The sequence below is a fragment of the Corvus hawaiiensis genome, chromosome 10, assembly GCF_020740725.1.
Source record: "Corvus hawaiiensis isolate bCorHaw1 chromosome 10, bCorHaw1.pri.cur, whole genome shotgun sequence".
In the NCBI taxonomy this organism is placed as follows: Eukaryota; Metazoa; Chordata; class Aves; order Passeriformes; family Corvidae; genus Corvus; species Corvus hawaiiensis.
The window spans coordinates 6979428-7001360 of record NC_063222.1 but is presented as its reverse complement, the minus strand read 5'-3'; the positions used below and the strand labels follow the sequence as shown (position 1 = coordinate 7001360).

The 21933-nt window shown below is 42.4% G+C and overlaps 2 protein-coding genes across 9 annotated transcripts; one reads left to right on the top strand and one right to left on the bottom strand.

Moving 5' to 3' along the window:
• The first annotated feature begins 1963 nt into the window (after positions 1-1963).
• On the top strand, positions 1964-20545 carry DUSP28 (dual specificity phosphatase 28). 6 transcript variants are annotated; one of them, XR_007205785.1, is made up of 4 exons: positions 1964-2628; positions 3567-4259; positions 9602-9726; positions 19107-20545. XR_007205785.1 is itself a non-coding variant. In XM_048314718.1 (2 exons), the coding sequence occupies exons 1-2, from the start codon at positions 2281-2283 to the stop codon at positions 3699-3701; spliced, it is 483 nt and encodes a 160-aa protein (XP_048170675.1). In that variant the 5' UTR covers positions 1964-2280; the 3' UTR covers positions 3702-10271. The 6 variants fall into 6 exon arrangements, 1 of the variants encoding a protein (XP_048170675.1); XR_007205784.1 differs by having other exon boundaries at positions 3567-5069; positions 9678-9726; XR_007205782.1 differs by having other exon boundaries at positions 3567-5069.
• Positions 5193-18840, bottom strand: LOC125330947 (claudin-15-like). 3 transcript variants are annotated; one of them, XM_048314715.1, is made up of 6 exons: positions 18697-18840; positions 18011-18277; positions 10008-10172; positions 9784-9865; positions 7053-7163; positions 5193-5716 (listed from the first exon to the last, which is right to left on the bottom strand). In XM_048314715.1, the coding sequence occupies exons 2-6, from the start codon at positions 18225-18227 to the stop codon at positions 5617-5619; spliced, it is 675 nt and encodes a 224-aa protein (XP_048170672.1). In that variant the 5' UTR covers positions 18228-18277; positions 18697-18840; the 3' UTR covers positions 5193-5616. The 3 variants fall into 3 exon arrangements, with proteins under 3 accessions (XP_048170672.1, XP_048170674.1, XP_048170673.1); XM_048314717.1 differs by having other exon boundaries at positions 18011-18206; positions 18697-18831; XM_048314716.1 differs by lacking the exons at positions 18011-18277; positions 18697-18840 and adding an exon at positions 14395-15209.
• Positions 20546-21933: the final 1388 nt, after the last annotated feature.

Sequence of the window (21933 nt, the reverse complement as noted above, 5' to 3'; positions counted from 1 at the left end):
CAGCTGGCAGTGCCACCAAGACCAGAAACCCCCCCAGCAAAATCTGGACTGAGGCATCAGACCTTTTCTAGTGAGGGGGTGAGGCTGTTACCCTGCAGTTCGACCATCTTCTTTACAGAGGCAGCAACTGGCTTCACTGCCAGGAGATGGCATTTGTGTTTAGCTTATAAATTACTCTATGTGTAGTGACAACTGCCCTGTTCCTAACTCCTCCTCTGCACAGAGACACGGTACAGGGCAGGCTGGTGGGAAGGGACAGCCTTTCTGGCATGAATGACCATCCTTAGGTCAACTGCAGGCAGCTTGCAAGTAAACAGCCATAGCCTCAGAGTGAGGGAGCTCAGGTGCAGCCCCAGTGGCATTTGCTGGTGCTAATGTGACAAGAATGCTGCCCTGAGATGGTGGCACCCGGGGAACACCTGGACCAGTGCTGGGGTAAGCTGCAGGGACTGGTAAACCAATAAATCACACCAGAGCAATCTGATGGGCTACTGCCGCCCATACAGATCAGCGGAGGGTTCATGGCATGGCAAGTGTGATGCCATGCAAAATAAAGATCATGGTTTTGGTACGAACTGGAGTGTGCCCATAAAGCACTCCCCAGGGACTCTCTGCAAGGGCCCAAGAAAGCCCACTGATGAGTGCAGGCAGAAAGAAGGATGAGCCTCTGCCAGTTTCTGGGCAGGAGGAGGAAGGTAGGGCAGCAGCTGGCTCTTTTCCACAGTGTGGGGAATTGACGTGTGCCTGTCCCACAAGGAAATCCCTGGCGGTGATTGCAGAAAGGCTCCTTGCCTGACTGCCAGCCTCATGGCCTGGGAATAAGGGGTGCGTGCCATGGAAATGTTAAATTGAGTAAGAGCCAGTGACAGGGAGGGTCCAAAATCCGTGGACACAATGGCTGTGGAGGAATCCAGGACCCCTCCCCATGCTGCTGGGGTGGGCAGCATCAGGGCAGTGCTCTCCTGCTGAGGTTTCTCCTTTCCAGCCGCAGGGGCCCAGCCAGAACCATGCCTCCTGGGACCAGCAGAGCCTTGCACGAGCCAGATGCCCTGAGCAAAGGAAGAAAGAGGGCAGATGAATAACTCTACGTGTGGGAGCTGAGGCATGTGCTGGATAACAGGAGGGGACACCATGCTCTCGTGCACACATGAGAGAGCTGTCTCCTTTGGCCCCAGAGCCAACATCTCACTGACAGGTTGCTATTGACACAAACGATGGCAGGTGTGTGGCAGGTTGACTTCTCCTTCTTCCATGGTCGAATAAAAGCTCATTCTTGTATCTTACTTCTAATTCCTTAATAAGTGGCACTCCATTTCACACCAGTCTGTGCTCTGCTGCTGCGACAGTCCAGGTTCATTTTTGCGTCAGCAGCAAATACCAGTCGAACGCTCCTGTTTTGCCTGAAAGCAAAGGGTTGAAGCAGCGCAGCCTCCAGGAAGCAGCTGGCACCTGCGACCAGCCCTGGAACCCCATGCCCAGCACTGGCCAATGTGACCTTCACCTGGCTGGGCTTGGCCCATCTCCACGCGTCCTGTGCAGTTCAAACCCATGTCAGCACAGTCTGGTGTAAGATACTCTCTGCCCTGGCAGCACACCAGCAATTCTACTGAAGTCCAGAAAGATTAGCACTACGCTATCTGGCCAGCTTAGTAAATCATTTCCTGGGTACTGAAAAGCTGCTTTTGTTGTAGGCAAGGGGCACCAAGATGCTGTGGAGAAGATCAGATCAATCACAGAATCACAGAATATGCTGAGTTGGAAGGGCTCACAAGGATCATGGAGTCCAACTCCTGGCCCTGCACAGGACATCCCCTGGAGTTACACCATGTGCCCAAGAGTATTGTCCAAACACTTTTTGAACTCTGTCAGGCTTGGTGCTGTGACCACTGCCCTGTTCCAGCGCCCAGCCACCCTCTGGGTGAAGAACCTTTTCCCAATATCCAGCCTAAAACTGCCTTGACACAACTTCAGTGTTTCATCACTGCACCAACAGCACCGCCTGCAGCAGCAGCATTCCTGTGCAGAACACAGCAGGTAAGCAGCTGCTGTGGGGTAGGGAAGTACAAATCCACTGGCTTTACAAGTGTGCTCTGGAAGTGCTTTCAGCTTTCCAAATGCAGCTCTCGGGATGCAGCCGGCACTAGGACCTGCCTGAAGCCTCTACGCCCCAGCCTGCAGGGAGCAGATGAATCCAGCAGAGCGCGGGTGGCACTGCCGTGCCGCCGCCGGGAGCCCCGCACCGCGAGCCCGGTGCAGCGGGGCCGGGGCCCTTGGCCGCCGATGCTCCAGCTCTGCCAGGTCACGGCCTCGCTGCTCCTGGGCACGGCCAGGGCAGCGTGCGACGAGGAGCTGCTGGCGCGCGAGGGGGTCACCTTCTGCGTGAACGTCACCAGGCAGCAGCCGTTCCCCCGCCTGCAGCGCGTCCGCGGCATTCGCGTGCCCGTGTTCGACGACCCGGCCGAGGACCTGTACCGCTACTTCGAGCCGTGCGGCGCCGCCATCGAGGAGGCCGTGCGCTGCGGGGGGAAGTGCCTGGTTTACTGCAAGAACGGCCGCAGCCGCTCCGCTGCCATTTGCACGGCTTATCTGATGAGACACTGCCAGCTCCCGCTCAAGGACGCGTTCGAGGTAATGCACCTACATCCACATTCATATTTACAGCTCTTCTGGAGAAGAAATGCAATGCTTGTTATGAGTAATGATGATTTACCGTAGAATTATTTCGGTGCTTTCACCTGCCCCTTGCCAGTTATAGAGAGATTCAGCATTTGGATAAACAGTCCCCTGTAAGTTTTTTCATGCCCAGCTTGGTCAAATAAGTTTTCAGTGTGGGGTTTCTAGGATGAACATAAATACAAATGCAAAGAGGCTTTAAGCACAGGTAGCAAACACACAAAGCTGGTTGCTTAGTGAACGTTTTCTCTTTATCATAGGCACGATTAGTGAAGACAGAGACATAAAGAAAGTGAGTGGGTGTAGGAATTGTTATGCAGGATTTGCTCTTATCACCATGTGACAGTTCCACACTGTCACAGTCAGACTCCGTTAGGCCTGCTGAATGCCTAGGGACCAGCTAGCTATAAGCTATAAGCTGTAACTATATTGCTATAAGCAATGACATGTCAGTTTTCCTAGGAAAAGTACAAATTACTCGTGCTCTATGGGCTTTCAGTCTTCACCCATTTGTCAGGTGTATCACTGAAGTCTTTAGATAACCAATTTGCTTAATTTAGACTGAGGCGTGCAGATAGTGACCAAGTTTCACACTATCATCTTAAACATGTTAAACATGAGCAGTGTCACTATACTTGCTGAGAGACTTTCCCATTTCCAGCAAATCAACCAAGAGCTCTGTCTCATGTCTTGCCCATGAACCTGTTCTGTAATTGAGCCCGCGTGCCTGTTCTTACTAAGCACAGAGTGAAGTCAGCTCACTAAAATAGCTGTTTGTTATTCTGTAGCCAAATCAAAACCAAAGTAAATCTTCTCAAAATTTAAAAATTCATTTGCATGACTCCCACAAATGCAGGATACCTTGCTTCTACCATGTCTCTCCTGTTCCCTAGGCTGTGAAAACTGCCAGACCCGTAGCAGAACCAAATGCAGGATTTTGGTCTCAGCTGCAGAGATATGAAGAAGATTTGCAGATACCAAAGCAGTCTGCTCTGCTGAGCAAAGGACTTAAAAATAGCAATGTGTGAAGATACTTTAAAGAAAGTGAAGTGACTTGCTACAGACTTTAAAAAAAAAGGAAAAAAAATCACTTCCTAAATCACCTGTACATAAAACACTTTACCCCCATAACCTAGTTGATAGTTCAATAAATTCATTCAGAGCATTTCTGTTGACAGTGCCTGGAAACAGAGCAGATAAGCAGGGAATAACAGCAGAAACAGAAAATGGTTGGAAGGGCTGTAAGCAAACCAGAGAAAGGCATGGAATCTTCAGCAGTTATTTTCCCCTGAATGGCACTGAATATGGTAACGATGTACTGAGCAAAGGAAGGAGTTACCACACAGGGATTCTACTCGTTTTTTAATTAAACTTCCCAGTGATGCCATCAGAAGACATGATGCCAGACCAAGGAAGTTCGGAATTTCTCTCTCACCTACCGGACCATAATTCATGTTAATGAGCTGACACAACCTTTGGTGGGAAACTGACAGTGGTTGTTGCTTTGTCTCTGCTATTTTCCTTATGTTCAACTAGACCAAAGTACCTTTGAGAATTACCTAAAAATCCAGAATATGCAGATGATGGTAAGGACTTCAGCTCCCACCATGCAGGCTAAGTGCCTTTTCAGCTTTTGAAATGATTCTCTTAAACAGCAGAGGAATTCTTTAAAAAACTGAAGATGACAGTGGAGGGAAGAAGATGACACTGGCAATCTAGAAGTAATAACCACTCCTTTTAGCTTTACTTACTAAGTCTAACAGTGCCCAGTTCATGCCCTAATGTGTTAGTTTACAAGTCAGCTGTTCCTGCATGCAAGCAACATGGCTAAATCGTTTCTGCTGAGACTGCTTGCAGGTTGCCCTCTGAAATTATCTATCGGGCCATCAAGGAAACCACATGAAACTTCTAGGTCAGACTGCTAGATGTTTATCATTAGCCATTCAAACTAGATTTTTGTCAAACTGTATGAATACATTTGTAATTTTAAAGGGACAAGTTATGGAACCTGTGAACCTGCAGAGTGAAATTCCATTCCACCTTACTGAAGGCAAGTAAAGTTAGCTCACTGCCATCTGCCTAAGTGCTCGCACAAGGCAAACATATGCTCCCAGCAGTGGAGTAGTTTAAGAAAGAAATTCTAATGATGGAACAATGACAGAAAATAAAACTACTGGGGAATTACTTGAATTAGACAATTCAGATGCAGTAAAAGTTCCCAAATTTAAAGACTGCTCAAAGTTAAACTAGTATTATCATTTTCTTAGTTACCACATGGCATTTTGCACCAGATGCTTTCTCCACTCCCAGATGTGTTTGGTTCATTCTGTATCATTTATCTTCTGTATCTGCATGACAACCAACAAGGAATTTGTTGCACATCTGCAGATTTGAAGGTGAGTGGTTGCTAGAATATTTTTTTGTAGCTTTTGTAAACCTTGACTATCAAAGATAAGAATTTCAGTATAACAGCAGATCCTTATTAGAGGATTCCATTCGTCAAAAAATGTTTCAGTGAGTCTGTGGAACAAAGTTTATTTCTTGTCAAAACTAAAGCTGCTAAACAAAAGAAGGAAGCTAAATATTAATGAAAACACATTTCTAACTGTGAGGCATATGAACTTGCAGTCAGATATAGCTATCAGTTCCACATGGTTGAGTCAGCTGAAATAGAAACCATTGCTCTTGAGTGTCAGCGTATACTGTGCTCTGGTTAAATTTTACCAGGCTTCTCAGCACACAGAAAACCTTCATGCCACAGGATTTCACATCACAGCATCTTCTGTAGAAAGCTATTTACATCTGAAAACCATTCCTATTTACAGCAAAAACCATACCTCCTCCTTGTACTGCTCCAAAGTAAGGCATAGGATTTTAACTTGGAACCAGAACAAAGAAGCAGTTCACAAGCCACTAACACTACAGGTGATGCAGAGTGTAAGCTCAGACATACTCCTTGTTGCTTATGACCGTCTCAGAGTTCCTGGGGTACATGCGTGGCTGAGAAGCTGCCTGGGCTGCTGAATATGCATATTTGTTGGGACTGTAAATTAAGAAAAAAAAGATATAAAATAGTAGGTATTAGACACATGCCCATGGTCTCAGATACTTAGAAGTTACTCAATTAGCTCTGTATCCAACCCACCAATAGCACGTTCTTCACAACGGTGCAGAAATTAGAGGCCTCCTGTTCTCATCATTCTGGTAGCTAAGGGGAAATAGATGGGGTCCCTGATGGGCTGCACAGCCCATTCCCTCATAACCAAAACCACACTCTGGATTCCTAACTCACATGTGCTCTTCCCTGAGGCATTTCAGTCAAGGCCCTAAAGCAGAAGAGAACCTAGCCCTCAACACTTTTGTCCAAGCTGCAGGTTTTAATACAGGAATCAAAATGATGAAGAAAGAAAACAGAAGTGTCTTCAGCCAACCCCTTCAACTGTCATTCATCACACTGAACATCTATTTCAACTATCAGTTTTACCTGATTTTCAGGACATTTCAGGACATTTGGTACTTCATATCAAAGTACGGTGAGCAAAATCTAAAGTCCAATGTGGCTGATGAAATATTACCATAAAACTGAAATGGTTTCAGATTGGGCAATGGAGTATCAGAGGAACACTCACTCACTATATTTTGACATAACTTTCCTAAGATTAAATAGAGCAGCAGTGAATATGCTTCTTCCTTGCATATTATAATCCTCTCGAGCTTAGCTAGTACAACCTCCAAGCTATTTGAGTTCTGGTAGACATGGACTTCTGCTATTTCTGTCCTCTCCTTCAAAAAGAGACCTTCTGTACGTGTCAAAATTTAAGACTGAAGTAAAAATGCAGGGAAGGTTAAATATTGAGGCCAGAAATCCCAACTTTTGTGATTTGACCTGCGACAAGACATTTCCATAAAGAACAAGAAAAAAACCATATTTGTAGTGATCAGTTCCAGGTGCTTTGGGAAATGCCTTTACACTTTCTTGCAAATTGAACAGTGTTTGAATATTTTACTCACAGTGTGTACTGCAGAGAAACTGGATCATAATACATTATGGGGTTTTATATACTTTTCTTTTGGCAACAGTTTGCTCTTTCACTGCACATATTCACCATGTAGAACTTAGAACCACCAGCAGTGCCCAGAATTACCAAATACAAGTTAGAGGTGACTGCCAATGGTGGTGCATCAAGTACCCTGGTCTGGGAGGTGCAAGTCTTTGGGACAGCATCCCCTGCCATCACCAGTCTGTGACATGCCATAGCACTGTTTGTAATTTACACCACATATTTATACCAGGGGGTGAGAGAGAGACAGAATAGTGCACAGATAGAAAGTGGCATGTCATTGACAGCTACTACTTCAACTGACAAATCCAAGATTACCTGTAATTCTCTTTTTCCTTCCCTTTGCATGAACAGGTCAGTAAGATCCCACCAAGTATATAAAGAACAGATCCAGCCCAGCCTAAGTACAGAGCTTCTCCTAGCTCATACCTGAAACATGAAAGATTTTATGGAAACAACTTATAACAGGATCACAAAGCCATGCAAACAAATTCTAATCTGCATAGAAATCAGCTAACTGAAAGGCACTTCAACAGTTAACAGAAAACAGACCCAGCTTTGGGTCTGCTCAGTAAAACTCTTCTTTTTATAGAGTTGCTTTGCCAAATTAGTGCCAGTACAGAGAGTACTAAGCAACATAAAGATAAGTAGCAATAAGTAATTGTGTGTATTTAACAAATTGTTGATAAATAATAATAACAACATACCTCCTGTGCCACCCACAGCACTTATTTTGCCCTTTTATTGGCTGTCACTGAAATGATTTTGTGAAACTGAATGATTCAGATCTTACTGTCTGTATGCTGAGAAAAGGCTGACCATGGACATCAGTTTTCTGGGAAACACAATGCTAGGTCACTTACAAGTAGCTGGTTGTATAGGGCTAGTTTTAAAATTTAGGTATCCTAAAGGATATTCAGCACCCTCTGTGGCTGTATGGCTGAAAGGCATTTATGAATGTCCCAGGCTGAAAAAGAATAGTTCTCTGTTTTACTGTACAGAACTATACCTTTCAGGAAACCTCCTAGTCCAGTCCAAGAAATTCATTGATAATGAATTTCTCCCAAAGACTAGACACAACTGGGTCTGGAAAAGTCTGGCAGGAGTTTCACAAAAAGAGGAACACAAATTTTTATGATCAGAGAAAAACTATATCCACGATCCACCTGTACATCTGTGGTCTGAAATATAAGGGCAAAATATAAGGGCAAAATAAGTGTCATGGACTGCATTGAAGGTACACTGGAACCAGAGACTTGTGTTTTCTTTCCACTTGTAAACACAAAATCATTATTTTAAAATGTCAAAGCTTCTGACTCTGGAACTCATTGCTAACAGGAGGGTTTCAGAGGTTTACACAGGTTCACAGCTCTCCGTGTTCTCATTGCACATGGGAGCCACAAGGTCTCTGCTGGTTTAGGTACTTCCAAACATGGAAGCACAGAGTCATTATCAAAAAAATCCAGGAGTACAAGTTGCACATTGCCCAGTGCCTGCAATTATTTCTGCTCACCAGTCACCTACAGACAAGAATGATGCAGATGTCATACCAAAGGAAAGTATATAGGAGACATCTGCAGGAGAACTTCGTTTGCCTTCAAAGCTGTAGGAGAAACTCCTCTAAGAATTGGCAGAGGTTAACTTCACTAATTTGCTGAAGTCACACCAAAAAAATGCAGTCTGAAAAACTAGATTTGCCAGTCTCTTAAGAATGAAGATCAATACTGGCATGCAATTGAATTTAAACTCATCTCACAGACTCCATGTCCAGCTTTACCAATGATCAAACTTAATTCATCAAGAACTTCTCAGTGAATCAATAGCTTAAACATGAAGTTTAGATATTAAAAAAAAATATTTCTTCAGCTACTGAATGCAAACCATCTGGTAACTGATTAACAGGCATTGATGTTGAAGCCCCAAAGCTATAGCAGGTAACTATAAAACACACCAACTATCCGACTAACCGAAATTCCTTATCAACAGTTGTTTCAGTTCTCTGATGTATTTATTACCCTTCATGTAGTTCTCTCAAGGGGATATAAAACAACAAAAAGTAACTGCACAAATACAATTTCTTTGTAAGTACTTCATTGAAAACACAGGGAAAACTGACAAACAATGAAAGCAATTGCTTAAAGTACTTTGATTTACCACAAAGCACTTCACCTCTGACTTCCCTGAACTGATTCCGAGGCAGGAACTTACAAAACACTTCAAATACGATCCTAGCAACTAACAATTTATAGTTTACTGATCTATGAATTATATACTTGGTAGAAGTATGTTATATATGTCTCATATTCCACAGACAATATATTTCCCTCTCCTTTTCCCCCTCTCTGAAGGAGAGGCCCAGTCACCTCTACCCTTGTTCCTCATTGCTAAGCAGGGCACCTAGATAAGGTGCCATAAGCTGCCATTTGGTTTTGACAACTGTTAGTTTTATATCAGACAAAGAGTAAGGGCTTTTATACCTCAAAACCTGTTTGCATGCAACTGCACTAGCTGAAAATCCCAAAAATTTTGCCTCATTTTAATTCATAGGGCAAAAAAATGTTGAGCTGTTAATATATAGACATATATAAGACAGGCAGCAAATTTCTCTGCAGATCACTAGTACAAAGCTCGAGCTGCTTTGCATGTGACTTTCCCTTGCATGTACATCTGAGGCACTTTATTCTAGCCAGAACTTGTCTTTTGTACCTCTTTTGGTTTAAATGCCAAAGCAGATTAGGAATTTTGCCTTTTCTTCTTAATAACACTGAGATATGCACTTAATTGAGTCTCTCAAGAATATACAAACACAGTACAAAACCCCTCAGATGCGGGGTTGATATTCCTCACATATTCATTAACTCTTCCAGGAAAGAACTCTCTTCCCTCCCCAACGGCACCTCTGAGGTGAAAAGATTCCCTGAGTACAACTTTTTCCTCCTGTAGGACTGGATTATGGGATCCATCCAGGTTCTGAAACTCTGGAGCAGCTGAGGTTAGTGCAGCTGTCTAACACATGATGGAGTTTGGTATGACAAATACATTAACTTACTTGGTTCCAGCGTACAGTTGGTTAAAAAACTGAGCAGTAACCATTGCAGCATACCAAGAAACAGCCACCATGGAGCAGAGACCTACCAGAAAAAGTTAAAAAGCACACATGAGTGATTCAAAGGCTGTAACAGCTTTAAACCAAGAACAAGTTCATTTCATTTAGTCTGGCTGTGAAAGCAATACAAAGTATCAATAGTGCTCTCATTTCAGCCTCGATATTACCTCCTAAAATAAAAAGAAATCCGCCTGTGACGGCAAACTTCATTTTTCCATCTTCATCACTCAACCCAATGTTTGTGCACTTCAAACCAAGCAGTGAGAGTACTGTAGCCAAGAATCCCAGAAGGATGGAAGTAATCATCAGGGCACGGCATGCCTGAATGTGAGCTAAGACATAAAAGAGAAAACAAATCAGGATCTATACAGAAATTACATTAACGTTGTGCTGAAAAAAATAAAAGTGATTCGAGGGAGTGACAAAATTAACAGGTGCAGTAACGAGTGAATCTTGTCCAACTTTGTCATATGGTTCAGAGAAGCCTCCAAACCCAGGTGTGTTTAGCCTCAAGTCAAACAGATTTGAGAGCTGAACTATGCCTACACTTTTTAAGTTTGGTAAATCCTCTTGTGTCTTTAGTAAATCCTGAAAAACTACAGCAAGCCCCTCATCCCTTACATTCCTGTGAAAATGTGTAGTGGTATACATGGTCATTTGCAGGAACAGAAGAAAGTCTCCTACTCACAAGCCCTTCTGAATTCCTGACACCTGTACAGCTGAGTGCACAGGATACATCTGAAATCCAGGTGCTAGCCAAGGTGTGCAAGCCTCCGGCGCTACTGAGGAACTGGAAAAAGGTGCCAGCTTCGCTGCTTCCAGGGAGAGATAGGAAAGAATTGTGCTCAAGTTAGCAGTGCACTTCAAACCTGGCGGAACAAACAGGAGGTCTGAGAGCTGCAGCACTCCTCCCTAAGACATTCTCCTGTGGAGAGGTTGCAGCTGGTGTGGGCATGTTAGGGAATCTGGTATACTGGCAGTTCTGCATCCTTTAAGCTCCTGGTCTTCACATCTAGGTACAGATTGCACAAAATCCAGGACTAGTTTAATAGTCAGCCTAAGAAAGAAGGTCAGACAGGGCCTTCGGGCTTCTTTAAAATGGCACCCTGCATTTGGCAAGTTCCAGGTCAAATGGCATTTCGGCACCTTTGTTGTGAGATAAACATGCCAAGCATCACAATCTGGCAGGGTCTCAACTGCTCACTTTGTTGACTTGATTACCTTTAAGTTCTCTTCCAACCTAAATTATTCTATGACTATAATTTTAATCATACATTGGAAGGGTCAGACCTGACTCCAACTGGACACTGACATCACTGATGCCAGCATTCAGCCTCTTGCTCCCTGACCACCTCCATGTCCTCCACGGTAACCTGCTATCTAGGTCTGTAGCGGAGTGAGCCGTAACTCTCCAGACAACAAAAATCAGACAGAGAAACAGAAGACAAAGTGATACACTCAGACTCAGCAGGCTGTATTGCCTAGTGTGGCTTAAGAGTACTGGTCCTACAAGCTTTAGAGTTACCAAAGACAGCAATAAGCAGTCATGAGATAAACTTACAGAATTAAAGGCTAAAGTAATTTGAGGAATTAATGCTTTGTTAAACACTAATTTTAAATTTTTCATGGAAAAAAATGAGAACAGTAGTAAAAGTGGAAAGACCCCTCAAAATACCACTAACAGTTCAAGGTTTTTGCCTGCAGAAGATACTGTTAAGGTAAGTACTCAACAACACTGCTTTCAGGTTTGGGATTTTACACCATGCTAGCAGCAATCACCCAGTGGGGTCCAAGAACTCACATTTCAGTCTTTGGGACTCCTGCAGGGTTAGATGGAACTCCCCCTATCTTTCCAGGACACAGGCTGGATCCTCAGGCTAACTTCTTGCAATCCGGTGGGAAAGGGTTGTCATACAACTGTACCACAATGCAATAGCCTCAACAGCCTTAACTGAGAACCTTAGTTCACAATTCAGAAAACTCAATTTTTTATTTTAAACTTAGCTTGTTTAACAAGATGCAAAGTCAGTCCATTTTATTAGTCAACACTAATTGAAGAAATTTTCCCCAAATCCTGTCATTGGAAGAAACACCTATGGAACCTTAAAAAGAAGAAAGGGAAAAAAAAAAGGGCAGTTTACAAAGCTTTGGCAACTAGTTTTATCAAATGTTTGACTTAGTTGTGACTAGATAGACAGTGCTAGCTATATGGAGTAGCCAGACATGGTTTCAATCTTGTGCAATATTGCATTTAAAAAGCTAGTCACTCAAAATAGTTGTCATTTAGACTAATGGTTTAGCGAACTCAAAAGTGTTAAATTGGTTTAAAAGAATCAAGTCTGATATTTCCCATATATTAAGCAAAACCCAGAAGTATTCCACATAGGTCAGCTGCCAATAAGGAAACCTCCACAGAAAATCTTCATTGTCCTTCTGATGAGAGGTAACAAAGACACTTTTGTTTTTTCTTTTACCCCTCCCTCCAATCCCTGGCATCCTCGCAGCAGTTTCAGCTAAGTTTCTGAACAGGAATTTGAAACACGCCTAAACTGACCATGATAATTTTTAGTCTGCTTTGTTCATATCTGCAAGCACAATGAATGTTTCTCAGAGGTCCCACTATCTGCTGAGCCCTTGTTGTTACCAAACCCATTTTCTTCCTCTTTCCTGCTTTGCCCAGCTGTCCTTTCAACTGTTACTACCATCCAGTGTCTTCTGATGTTTCTTTTTCAGTTTTCCTTTCTAAAAATATTTTATCTGCAGTTTTACAAGCTGTTTTTCCCTTCCCTTTCCCTTACCTTTACCCCTCAACTATACTGCCATCTTCTCAACTGCAGGACTGATCTCTTCAACAGATCAAACCTCTAATCTTCACAAATTCACTTCAGAGCCTGGCCCAGTCATTTACTTTCTGGCCCCACTTTTTTCCTCCCTGCTGCCTCCATGTTATTTGTAGTTCTCAGGAGTCCTGCTGTTGCTTGCCTTCTGTTCTGTTTGCTTTAACACATCTACTCATGACGGTCTTTTCTGAGCCCTACCAGGTTCTTTAAAACCCACTTTTTTCTTGGCAGCCCCCAGATGCTGCTCTCTTGAGGGCCCATCGCCCAAATCTGCACACACTCTCAGAGGCAACACCCTATGCAAACACATCAATGCCAAGATGCTGCCTGGAGTCAGAGGCAATAAGCTATGAACTAGCCCTTGAAGTGGTTTTTACAAGAACCAAATAAAATCACAGAATCATTAAGGCTGGTAAAGATGTCTAAGATCAAGTCCAACTACTAACCCAGCACCACTGGTGCACACTGACATAAGCGCTCTGCAGAGGATAATGTCCAATGGAATGATCCTGCTGTTACTGAGTCTAAAATGTTTAAATAAGGTTATGTTCCTCTTCATCCACACACACACATTCTAAAAGCAATTGTTAGAGAAGGCAGGAAGATGAAAAGAGCAGATCATTCCTTAAATACTAGACACAGTTTCAGACAATTGCTATGCTACTGTTAGAGCTGGTCAACAACATGCCTTTACTTCAGACTGAGGGAGAAAGGGATACCCCATTCCCACTAATCCTGTATTACACATTCTTCAGATTAGGAGTATCCTCCTACTGATTTAGTTTAGCCACCTTCTAGGGCAGATTCAGCTAGAAGGCATTTTTATTCTGGATAACTATCTACCTATTATTCATAGGTAGATATTCATATATATATTATACATATATTATTATATATATACCTATGTATATATATACCTATATATATATTCATATATATATATATAATTATATATACCTAATTATTCAAGATTAATAAAAAACAGCTTTATTATCTATATGCTTACTATCCACAGAATATTGCCTTACTTGGACATCTGAGGACAGCCACAATTATGATGAAAACTGATACAGAGGAAAGGGGCCAGCAGATCTAAATTTCTTGATATTTAAAACCACATCCAAAAAGATGTTAGTTAGCAAGCCCTGACAGTAGTTAGCATTAGTTAACAAGCCTAATCATATATTAACTTATAGCATACACTCCTTCTATAACTTATAATATAATATGTTATAATATGCATAACATATTCTCATGTATTTCTTGGATTATCTACAATTTTCAATCTCAACTCACAAAAACCACTACCACTTCTCAGCTAAAAACAGTATTTCCTGTAACATGAAAGAACTCCAGCTACAGTACATTAGCTATGAAGTATTGCAAAAGAAGGCTTATACAATAATTCCAAATAAATAAATAGTTAAAAAGTGTCTCTTACTGAGATGTCCCACAAGATTCTAGAGAAGAGAGTATAACCCACTTTAAATGCCTGTTAAACGCTTGATCAACTGACTTCATTTGCCTTATTTTATAGCCTTTCCTAACATGCTTGACACATTCTGCTGCTTGAGAGATTTTTATTACTTCAGCCCACGAAGTCCTTCTTGGCCAGTTATTTTCCAGTATTACCAGATTACCAAAACAAAAGCCTTACTACTTTTTGGCAACAAATTTTTAGGCAATATAAACAAGGCTGTACAAAGTCACCTACCAGGCAGTGCAAGCATAGAGTCAAATTCCCTGCAGTTGGATACTCCAGTGCTGTCTTCTGCACAGCTCTTCCACAGGTTTTCAAACAACGTAGATGTTGTGATGACAGAACCATGTATACTGGAGACTTTCCAGTAATTATTTGGCAAAGTAGCTCCAATAACTGCCAACCCACCCAAGCACAAAAGAAAACCAACAATTTCCAACGGAGCAGTCATGCTTGTGAGTAGTAACAGTTAAATATCCTTATAATTAGATTACAATCAAGTGAAGCCTTTCAGAAGCCACCTTGCTGTTTTATCTCTGGGTTTCACTCCAAAATGAGTCTACCTTTGCTCTTTGCTCTTTCCCCATAGATAAGGCTTACTGGGCATGACAATAAGAAATGGGAGCAGTTCATGATAAAGATATTAGCGTGTAAAAAAAGTAACAATATTAATTCTTTTTCCAATAGGAAGTGAAAAATGAGCCTATTCTTTTTCTCAGCCTAGAAAGTCCAGTCAGTATTTCTACAAAATACCTTGCAAGTGTGATAATATAGGCAAGTATTTTATTTCTGTCTCTTCTCTGGAGTCAACTAGATTTTACACTAGATTAAAATGGCTTGTAATTTTATTATTGATGTCAAATCAAAAAGCTTTAGTGTATTATTTTCTTGGGGATTCAAACATAAAACAGCTTGAGAACAGGAGCTTTATTCTGCTGCTAGAAAATTTAGCACAGTTTTTGGAGTTACAGTCATAAGTAATCCACAACAACTGTACTGCCAGCTTCTTTCAGGAAGGTTAGGTTTATGGGTGAATAGTTTCCATTAATATTTTACTGTCTATTGATCTATAGCTGAACACATTCAGTATTAAAAATAGTCCCACTTACACTGTACAATTGTACCATGTATTACAATTGTAATAATGTATGTGTCATGGAAATGAAATGTAAGGAAATGAAAGAGCTAGTGTGACAGATCTATCTCCAAAGGATTAAAATGATGAAGAAAAACAGCTATAAGAAAAATAATATATATCAGCAAATTGCACCTGTTTGTTAGAATACCTGAGGGTTTAAAAAAAGCTATTCTGGGCAAAGAATATGTTAAACTCAGTTTAGTTGCTTCTGCTCCTGACTAGACAGAATCATACGACTCAATTCACATCACCCACTTACGTTAATACTTTAAAGTATGCATGTGTCCAAACGGGGTTAACCATCTCTTGCAGTGATAACCTGCTCTTATCTCCAGGAAATGAAGTCAGAGTTTCTTCATAAAATAATTCTGTTATGATGCAACATGGTAACAGAGTCACAGCATTTATGTCAACACTACCAGAAGGATTAGCCTTTGAGAGAGCCACAACTTATCCCTAAAAGGTATGTGTTGGTTTCCATCAAAACTCACTGGTCACTTTGAACTGATGCTCTAGATTGGTAGGTGCAGCTGCTAAAGGGTATTACAGTGCCACTATGACATTTTTGCTCCCTTGGCAGTCAAGAGGATCATTGCCATTGATTTAAACAAGACTAGATTTGGCAGTGTGATCCTGTGCAGCTCTGAACTTGCAATCTTTTAAGGAAACCAGATAGTGTGGGGTAAGAATTGATCTCAGATGACTGTTACAGAATTCCCTCCTTCTGCTAAGTCCCTGCAATTTGAAAAACGATGGCATAGTAAAATGAACACACTGTACCAGTACCCTGGAGTATCTGCATCCCATTAAAAGCCCTTCAAAGAGTTTCCAGCTAATTTACCCATACTCTGGTGCTATGCTGGTGATTTTAGTAATCACTTCTGCTGACAGCACTTTCAAAGCTGAGATAGTCGGAACCTTGAATCAAGTGTTCCCAGCTGTTATACTGCTGCCAAGGATAGAAATAAAAAATTAAGAGTACAATTTTTTAATAAATCTCTTTCTAGTTAAGAAATGCATTTCAATGGGCAGTCATAAAGCACACATAGAAACAGAAAAGACTGAACTGCAGACCTGAAAAGCCTGAGTTTTCCTATACAGTACCAGGCATTTTAGTAATTCCCTTCAGGAAATCACTCTTCAATGTGTTAAAGAACATAAGGCTATTCTTCACTGAATTTTGTAAACTGTGGTTTGTTGAGCAATGGGCATAACAGCCAGTGCTGCTCTGCAAGAGGCTCTGCATCAGCAGGGCTTAAGAGCTGGTGTTGACAGCTTCACATCAGCACCTTCCACAGCTTTGGACTTTTCCTTTGGGCTTGCTCTAACCCGGTCAGTTGAACTGAACACTGTCATTTTTGGCCCCATCTCATCACTCTAATTTCCAGAAACTCAGGCATCCTGGTCTCTATGCAGAGGAGGCCCTGGAGGGGAGCTGAACAAGCACCAGGACGACGTGAAAAGCTGACATTGCCTCTGATGCTATGAGCAGTGTTTTTAAAATCCTCAGAAGCATATGATTACCCTCCTTCTGAGGCTACAAACTCTGGCCTCATTATGGGATGCTGATACTTATTCTTAAACTGGCATCATCATTATGAAGGCAGATGAGGCCACCAAAGCGAGGGCCCTGTGGAAGAACCATGAACATGCTGAATCTTGAGAGTTAAACTCTCACCTTTTAGAGATCTGCCTTACACATAGGCAGCTCTGACTCCAGGGGAGTCCACATCTGTGTCAAGAAAAACAAGGTTCATAGTCTGTGAGACATGGTAATTTTACAGTTTGAGCACTGCACATTCAGAATACATTTGCTGGAAGAGTCCAGACACATAGCAATGACAGTAATCAGGGACCTATAAAGCACAGAAGATTTGAAGAAATGGTTCTATTAACATCACTCATAAAGTGACTGCACAAAACTGAAAGTTGTAAAAGAATAAATGCAAAGTTCTGTTTAAGACAAAAAACTTAACAAAATACCATTTTCAAAGGCTACAGTGTTATTGTTTCTACACTCAGTTTGCTGAGGAACGAATGTCAGTCCTTCCCAGTCCTTTACCATAAAGATAGTATTTACAGAAATATATTTTTAAAATCCAGAATGATTCAAACAAATACTTTCCAGCCCCTACAGAGACATTTCTTCTCTTTCTAGCTGCAGATAAACTACCCTGCTAGCATGGTCTACCCTAGAAAACAAAGAAGCATCAATTGCACAGATGTATTTTAGTCTAAGCTTGCCACCTCTGAGAAATTCCAGAAAAAATACCCAGTTACACAGGTTTAGCACAAAGTACCAAACCAGTTCTGGAATACCTAATAATTCTTGTCTCACACCAAAGCACAAACACCAGTGCTCATGGAACTATGATCTGCTTGTATTTAAGAATTAGGCTGAGTGAAATGCTATTTCTTCCAAGACTATTTTTTTAAAAAATCTTAGGTTTACTGTGTATCACCCATACCTCTATGCTAACACACCAGAGAGGGCAGCAAAGCCACAGCAGTCAGTGACTGAGTTGAACTGCAGGATGAGACACGGGTTTCATGGCAGCCCTTTAACCTGTCTGCAACCACTACAGGATTTGTCCATACTAGATCTTCTGGGACAACTGCATTATGTGGCCCCGAACCTGCTAACATGCTGTCCAGAAAGAAAGAATAAAACCACATCCCTGGATTTTATAAACATATGCCATGACCACTTACGGTCTGAACTCAGCATGTAGAGAAATTTCTTGCACTGTACTGATCCAACAGTTGCTGCACAGTCCATCCAAAGACCTTCAGAAACCCAGTCTGCAGTAACCAGCTCTGTCGTGGTGCCCAAAACTTTCCATCTGTTGGACACTGTAGTAACAAGTAATGTGGTGAATCCTGCTAAAGCCAGCAGCAATGCACAAATCTGTAGAGAGGATGATGCCATTGTGACAGTTTTCTTCAAAGAAGTTTCCCAAAGTTTCTGATATTAGAAACCTGTTGAAACAGTTCATACACACACAGTATATGGAGTTACCTTTACTCAAGCCTGACCTTTGCAAAAACATCAAAAAGATGCCTACCTACAAAATAATGTATCACACAAGGGAACTGTAAGGTGGAATTTAAATCCCATTAAGTAACTGGAATAATTGAATATTCTATACATTATTTTCTTAGGATAACTTTTATTACTGTACACGTTTACCACAAAAAAAATGCAAACAGCAAAACCACAGGACACAACTGAGGAAGTCCCTAATTTTAATTTGCAATGTTTCATCCATTCATTGCTTGTTTGCTAACTCAAAATGTGTTTAAAAATTAAAACTATCAAATGCTTTAGTAAATTATCCATCTTCCAATTACAGTATCTACCAATTCAAATTTAAAGCAAGATAAATTGTGATACTCACGTTTATGGTATGTTTTTAACCTGTTTCATCTACCTTCCTGCAAGATACTAGTGTCAGCACTTTGTGAGGACCAGTTTGATCACCCAAAGTGGAAGTTTTGTACTCTTTAGGACCTTTGTCCCATTCTAAAAATCAAGGACCCAGGGCCAAGCTCTGTCCAAGTGTTGCACAAACATCTGGCATGGCTTTTTGCTACAGCAAAGGGTCAGTGAAAGGGAAAATTACAAGAAAATTATGTAATTTAGTACCAAAGATACTCAGATTAACCTGGCACCCACTTGCGTATAATTTGCTTCATCAGGGCCACAGAGCTGCCCAAGCACCATCAGATTACAAAGCGCTGCAGAAAAATATAGCTACAACTTCCCCAATGGGTGCTTTACCCGAAATTTTTTATGTATTTGTTTTAGGATGCATCCTAAAGAAGAAATACGCAGCTAGACACCTGTCCAGTGGATGACATTAACAAACCAAACTGCTTTTGACTGCAGCCATGCCCTGAGGAATGACAGGCCTCCCAGGCTCACAGCCAAAGGGGATCTGGCAGCCTGGGACAGCTCTGCAGCCACTTTGTTGCTGCAGTTCCTCCTCTCTTTGCCTGCCTGTCTCAAGGAGCCACCCTCACTCACCCCTTCCTAGCCCTGCTGCTACCACACAAACCCCATAGGACTGTTCAGATAATGCTTTATTCCAACACCACATCCATCGCCTTTCAGCCCATGACATGGACACCCTACCCTACAGGACCTGATTGTACCAGCTGTCATACACTGTCATGTTTATAGGTTGAGGTGATGGCACAAATGATAGCAAATATGCATTGTAGCTGTCCAAAGGAGAATGACAGTAAACCAAATCCAAATAAATACACAAAGTCCAGAGCATCATATGCAACTAAGAGCTGTAATGTGATAAAAACAATCCCTGGGAGAGCAAAAGGGGTCACTGTAACATTAAAAACAGCACATGTATGTATGTGGTTTGAACACAAAGCAGGAAGGATTAGCAAAGAAAAATGTTTAAGTCACTTAAATAAATAAATTACTCCTGATAAGGTAGTGGTAGAAGTGTCTAAAATGGAAACTTAAAAACCTCTTTTACTTCTTTTTCATTTCATTACATAGAAAAACAGAGAAAGAACACTGATTACAACACTAGTTTAATTTACATATGTGTATATACATTTCTAACATCAGCAATATATGTCTTTGAACCTACTAATCACTTCTTGGTTCAGGTAAATTCTGAGGCTGAACCATGCCCACCAGCGCAATCAGAAAGAGATAAAATGCAAATCTAAATACGGTACTAAACCACTTAGAGCAGTTTCCCACCACCGCTCACAGAGGTTTTCCGTGGTCAGAGTCTGACCTTGGATTGAGAAGGCAAACTCATTTCACTACTAGTTACGGAAAAAAAAAAAAATAGTAACAATGTTAATTCATTTCCTACCACTTCCAAAGAACATGACTTTGTAACTTTGCTCCTGAAGTTGTCATAACATCTTAATAATCTAATCAGGCTTATAGCCATTTGAAATTACAATATGCAGATCACTCTCATCTTGCCATTAACTTTGCCTTCACACAACAAACTACAAAATAACTTGGGCTGGCAGGGGCCACAGGGATGCCAACCTCCCACTAAAGCACAGTTTCAGTGTTGGGTGAGGTCACCCAAGCCTTATCCAGTCACAAGAGAGTCGTCTCCAGAGCTGGAATTCGCACAACACTCTGCGGAGCATGTTCCTCCCACCCGTGCAGAACTTTTCCTGCTGCAATATGTGCCTGCTGCCCCTCGTCCTCCCCGTGCACCCTTGAGATAAACCACTGTTTATTCTGCTGCTTGATTTTGGCTGCTCTGTACTCTGTCTCCAGCAGCCCAGGCATGACTGGCACGCAAGTGGCTTCACTGCCCCATGAGTATCTCCACGACAACAGAGGTAACCAGGAAGGTGCACGCAACTTCTTCAAACTTACAAGGTACTTTCAGAGCAAATGCCTGTTTTCTTTTCCCATTTAATTTCAGGAGGCTGGTGATGTGTACAGCGCACTGTTCTCTGCTAACACAGCTCTCCAGCCCTGCAGAGCTTTGCTGGCATGGAGATGGTGCTGGGAAGAGCAGCACAGTGCCAGAGAGCAGGAGCCCTGGCCAGCAACAAGGGGACCACAGGGCACTTGAGACACCTGCTCAGCCATGTGTGGGTTACTACAGAATCATGGAATCACCAAGGGTGGAAGACGCCTTTCGGATCATCCGGTCCAACCATCCACCCAGCACTGCCACTGTACCCCTGAGCCACTGAAACACATCACCCAGCACTAAGTCTAGATGCCTCTTGAGCACCTCCAGGAGTAGGAACTCCACCACCTGACAGCCTGTTCTGATGCCTGACCTCCCAAGCAGGGAAAAATATGTTTCTAATATTTAATCTGAATCTCCCGCCTCAGCTTAAAGCCATTTCCTCTGGTCCTCTCATTGCAGACATGGCAGAACAGACTGGCCCCATCATCTCACTACAGCCTCCTGCCAGGGAGTTGTACAGAGCAAGGAGGTCCCTCCGGAGCTCTTGGAGACTAAACAACCCCAGTTCCCTCAGCCACTCCTCGTAAGACAAGTTTTCTAAGCCTCTCCCAACCCTAGGTGCCCTTTGCTGGACACACTCCAGCACCTCAATGTCCTTTTTAAAGTGAGGGGCCCAAACCTGCGCACAGAACTCAAGGTGTGGCTTCACCCACACCAAGTGCAGAGGATGATCGCTTCCCTGGTCCTGCTGGCTAAATTATTCTTGATACAGATGCAGGGAAAAGCCTGGAAGGAGGTTGTGGGGTGGGAACCTGATCAGCCAGCAGCCCTTTGCTGGAGCAGTCTGGTGGCAAGGTGAGGTGAGGTAGGGTGAGGTGAGGTGAGGCGAGGCGAGGCAAGGCAGGGCAGAGGAGCCAGGGGAGGGAAGGTGCTGAGGTGTGGCAAGGTGATGTGGAGCCACACATGGAGAAAGGCAATGCTGAGGCAGCAGCTCCAGCCTCCACCTCACCTCCTGAGCTGCTGCAGGCTAGGAGGAAAAAGGCTCTGCCTATTCCATGAGACTTCTAGAGAGCACTATATTTTATCAGCCCTGCAAAGAGACCTTGATAAATAAGAGAGCTGAAAAATCACCAACTGTATTAAGTTTAAAAAAGGGAAAGTGCTGGATTCTGCACCTGGGACAATCCCAGTGTACCTACAAACTGGGGAAAA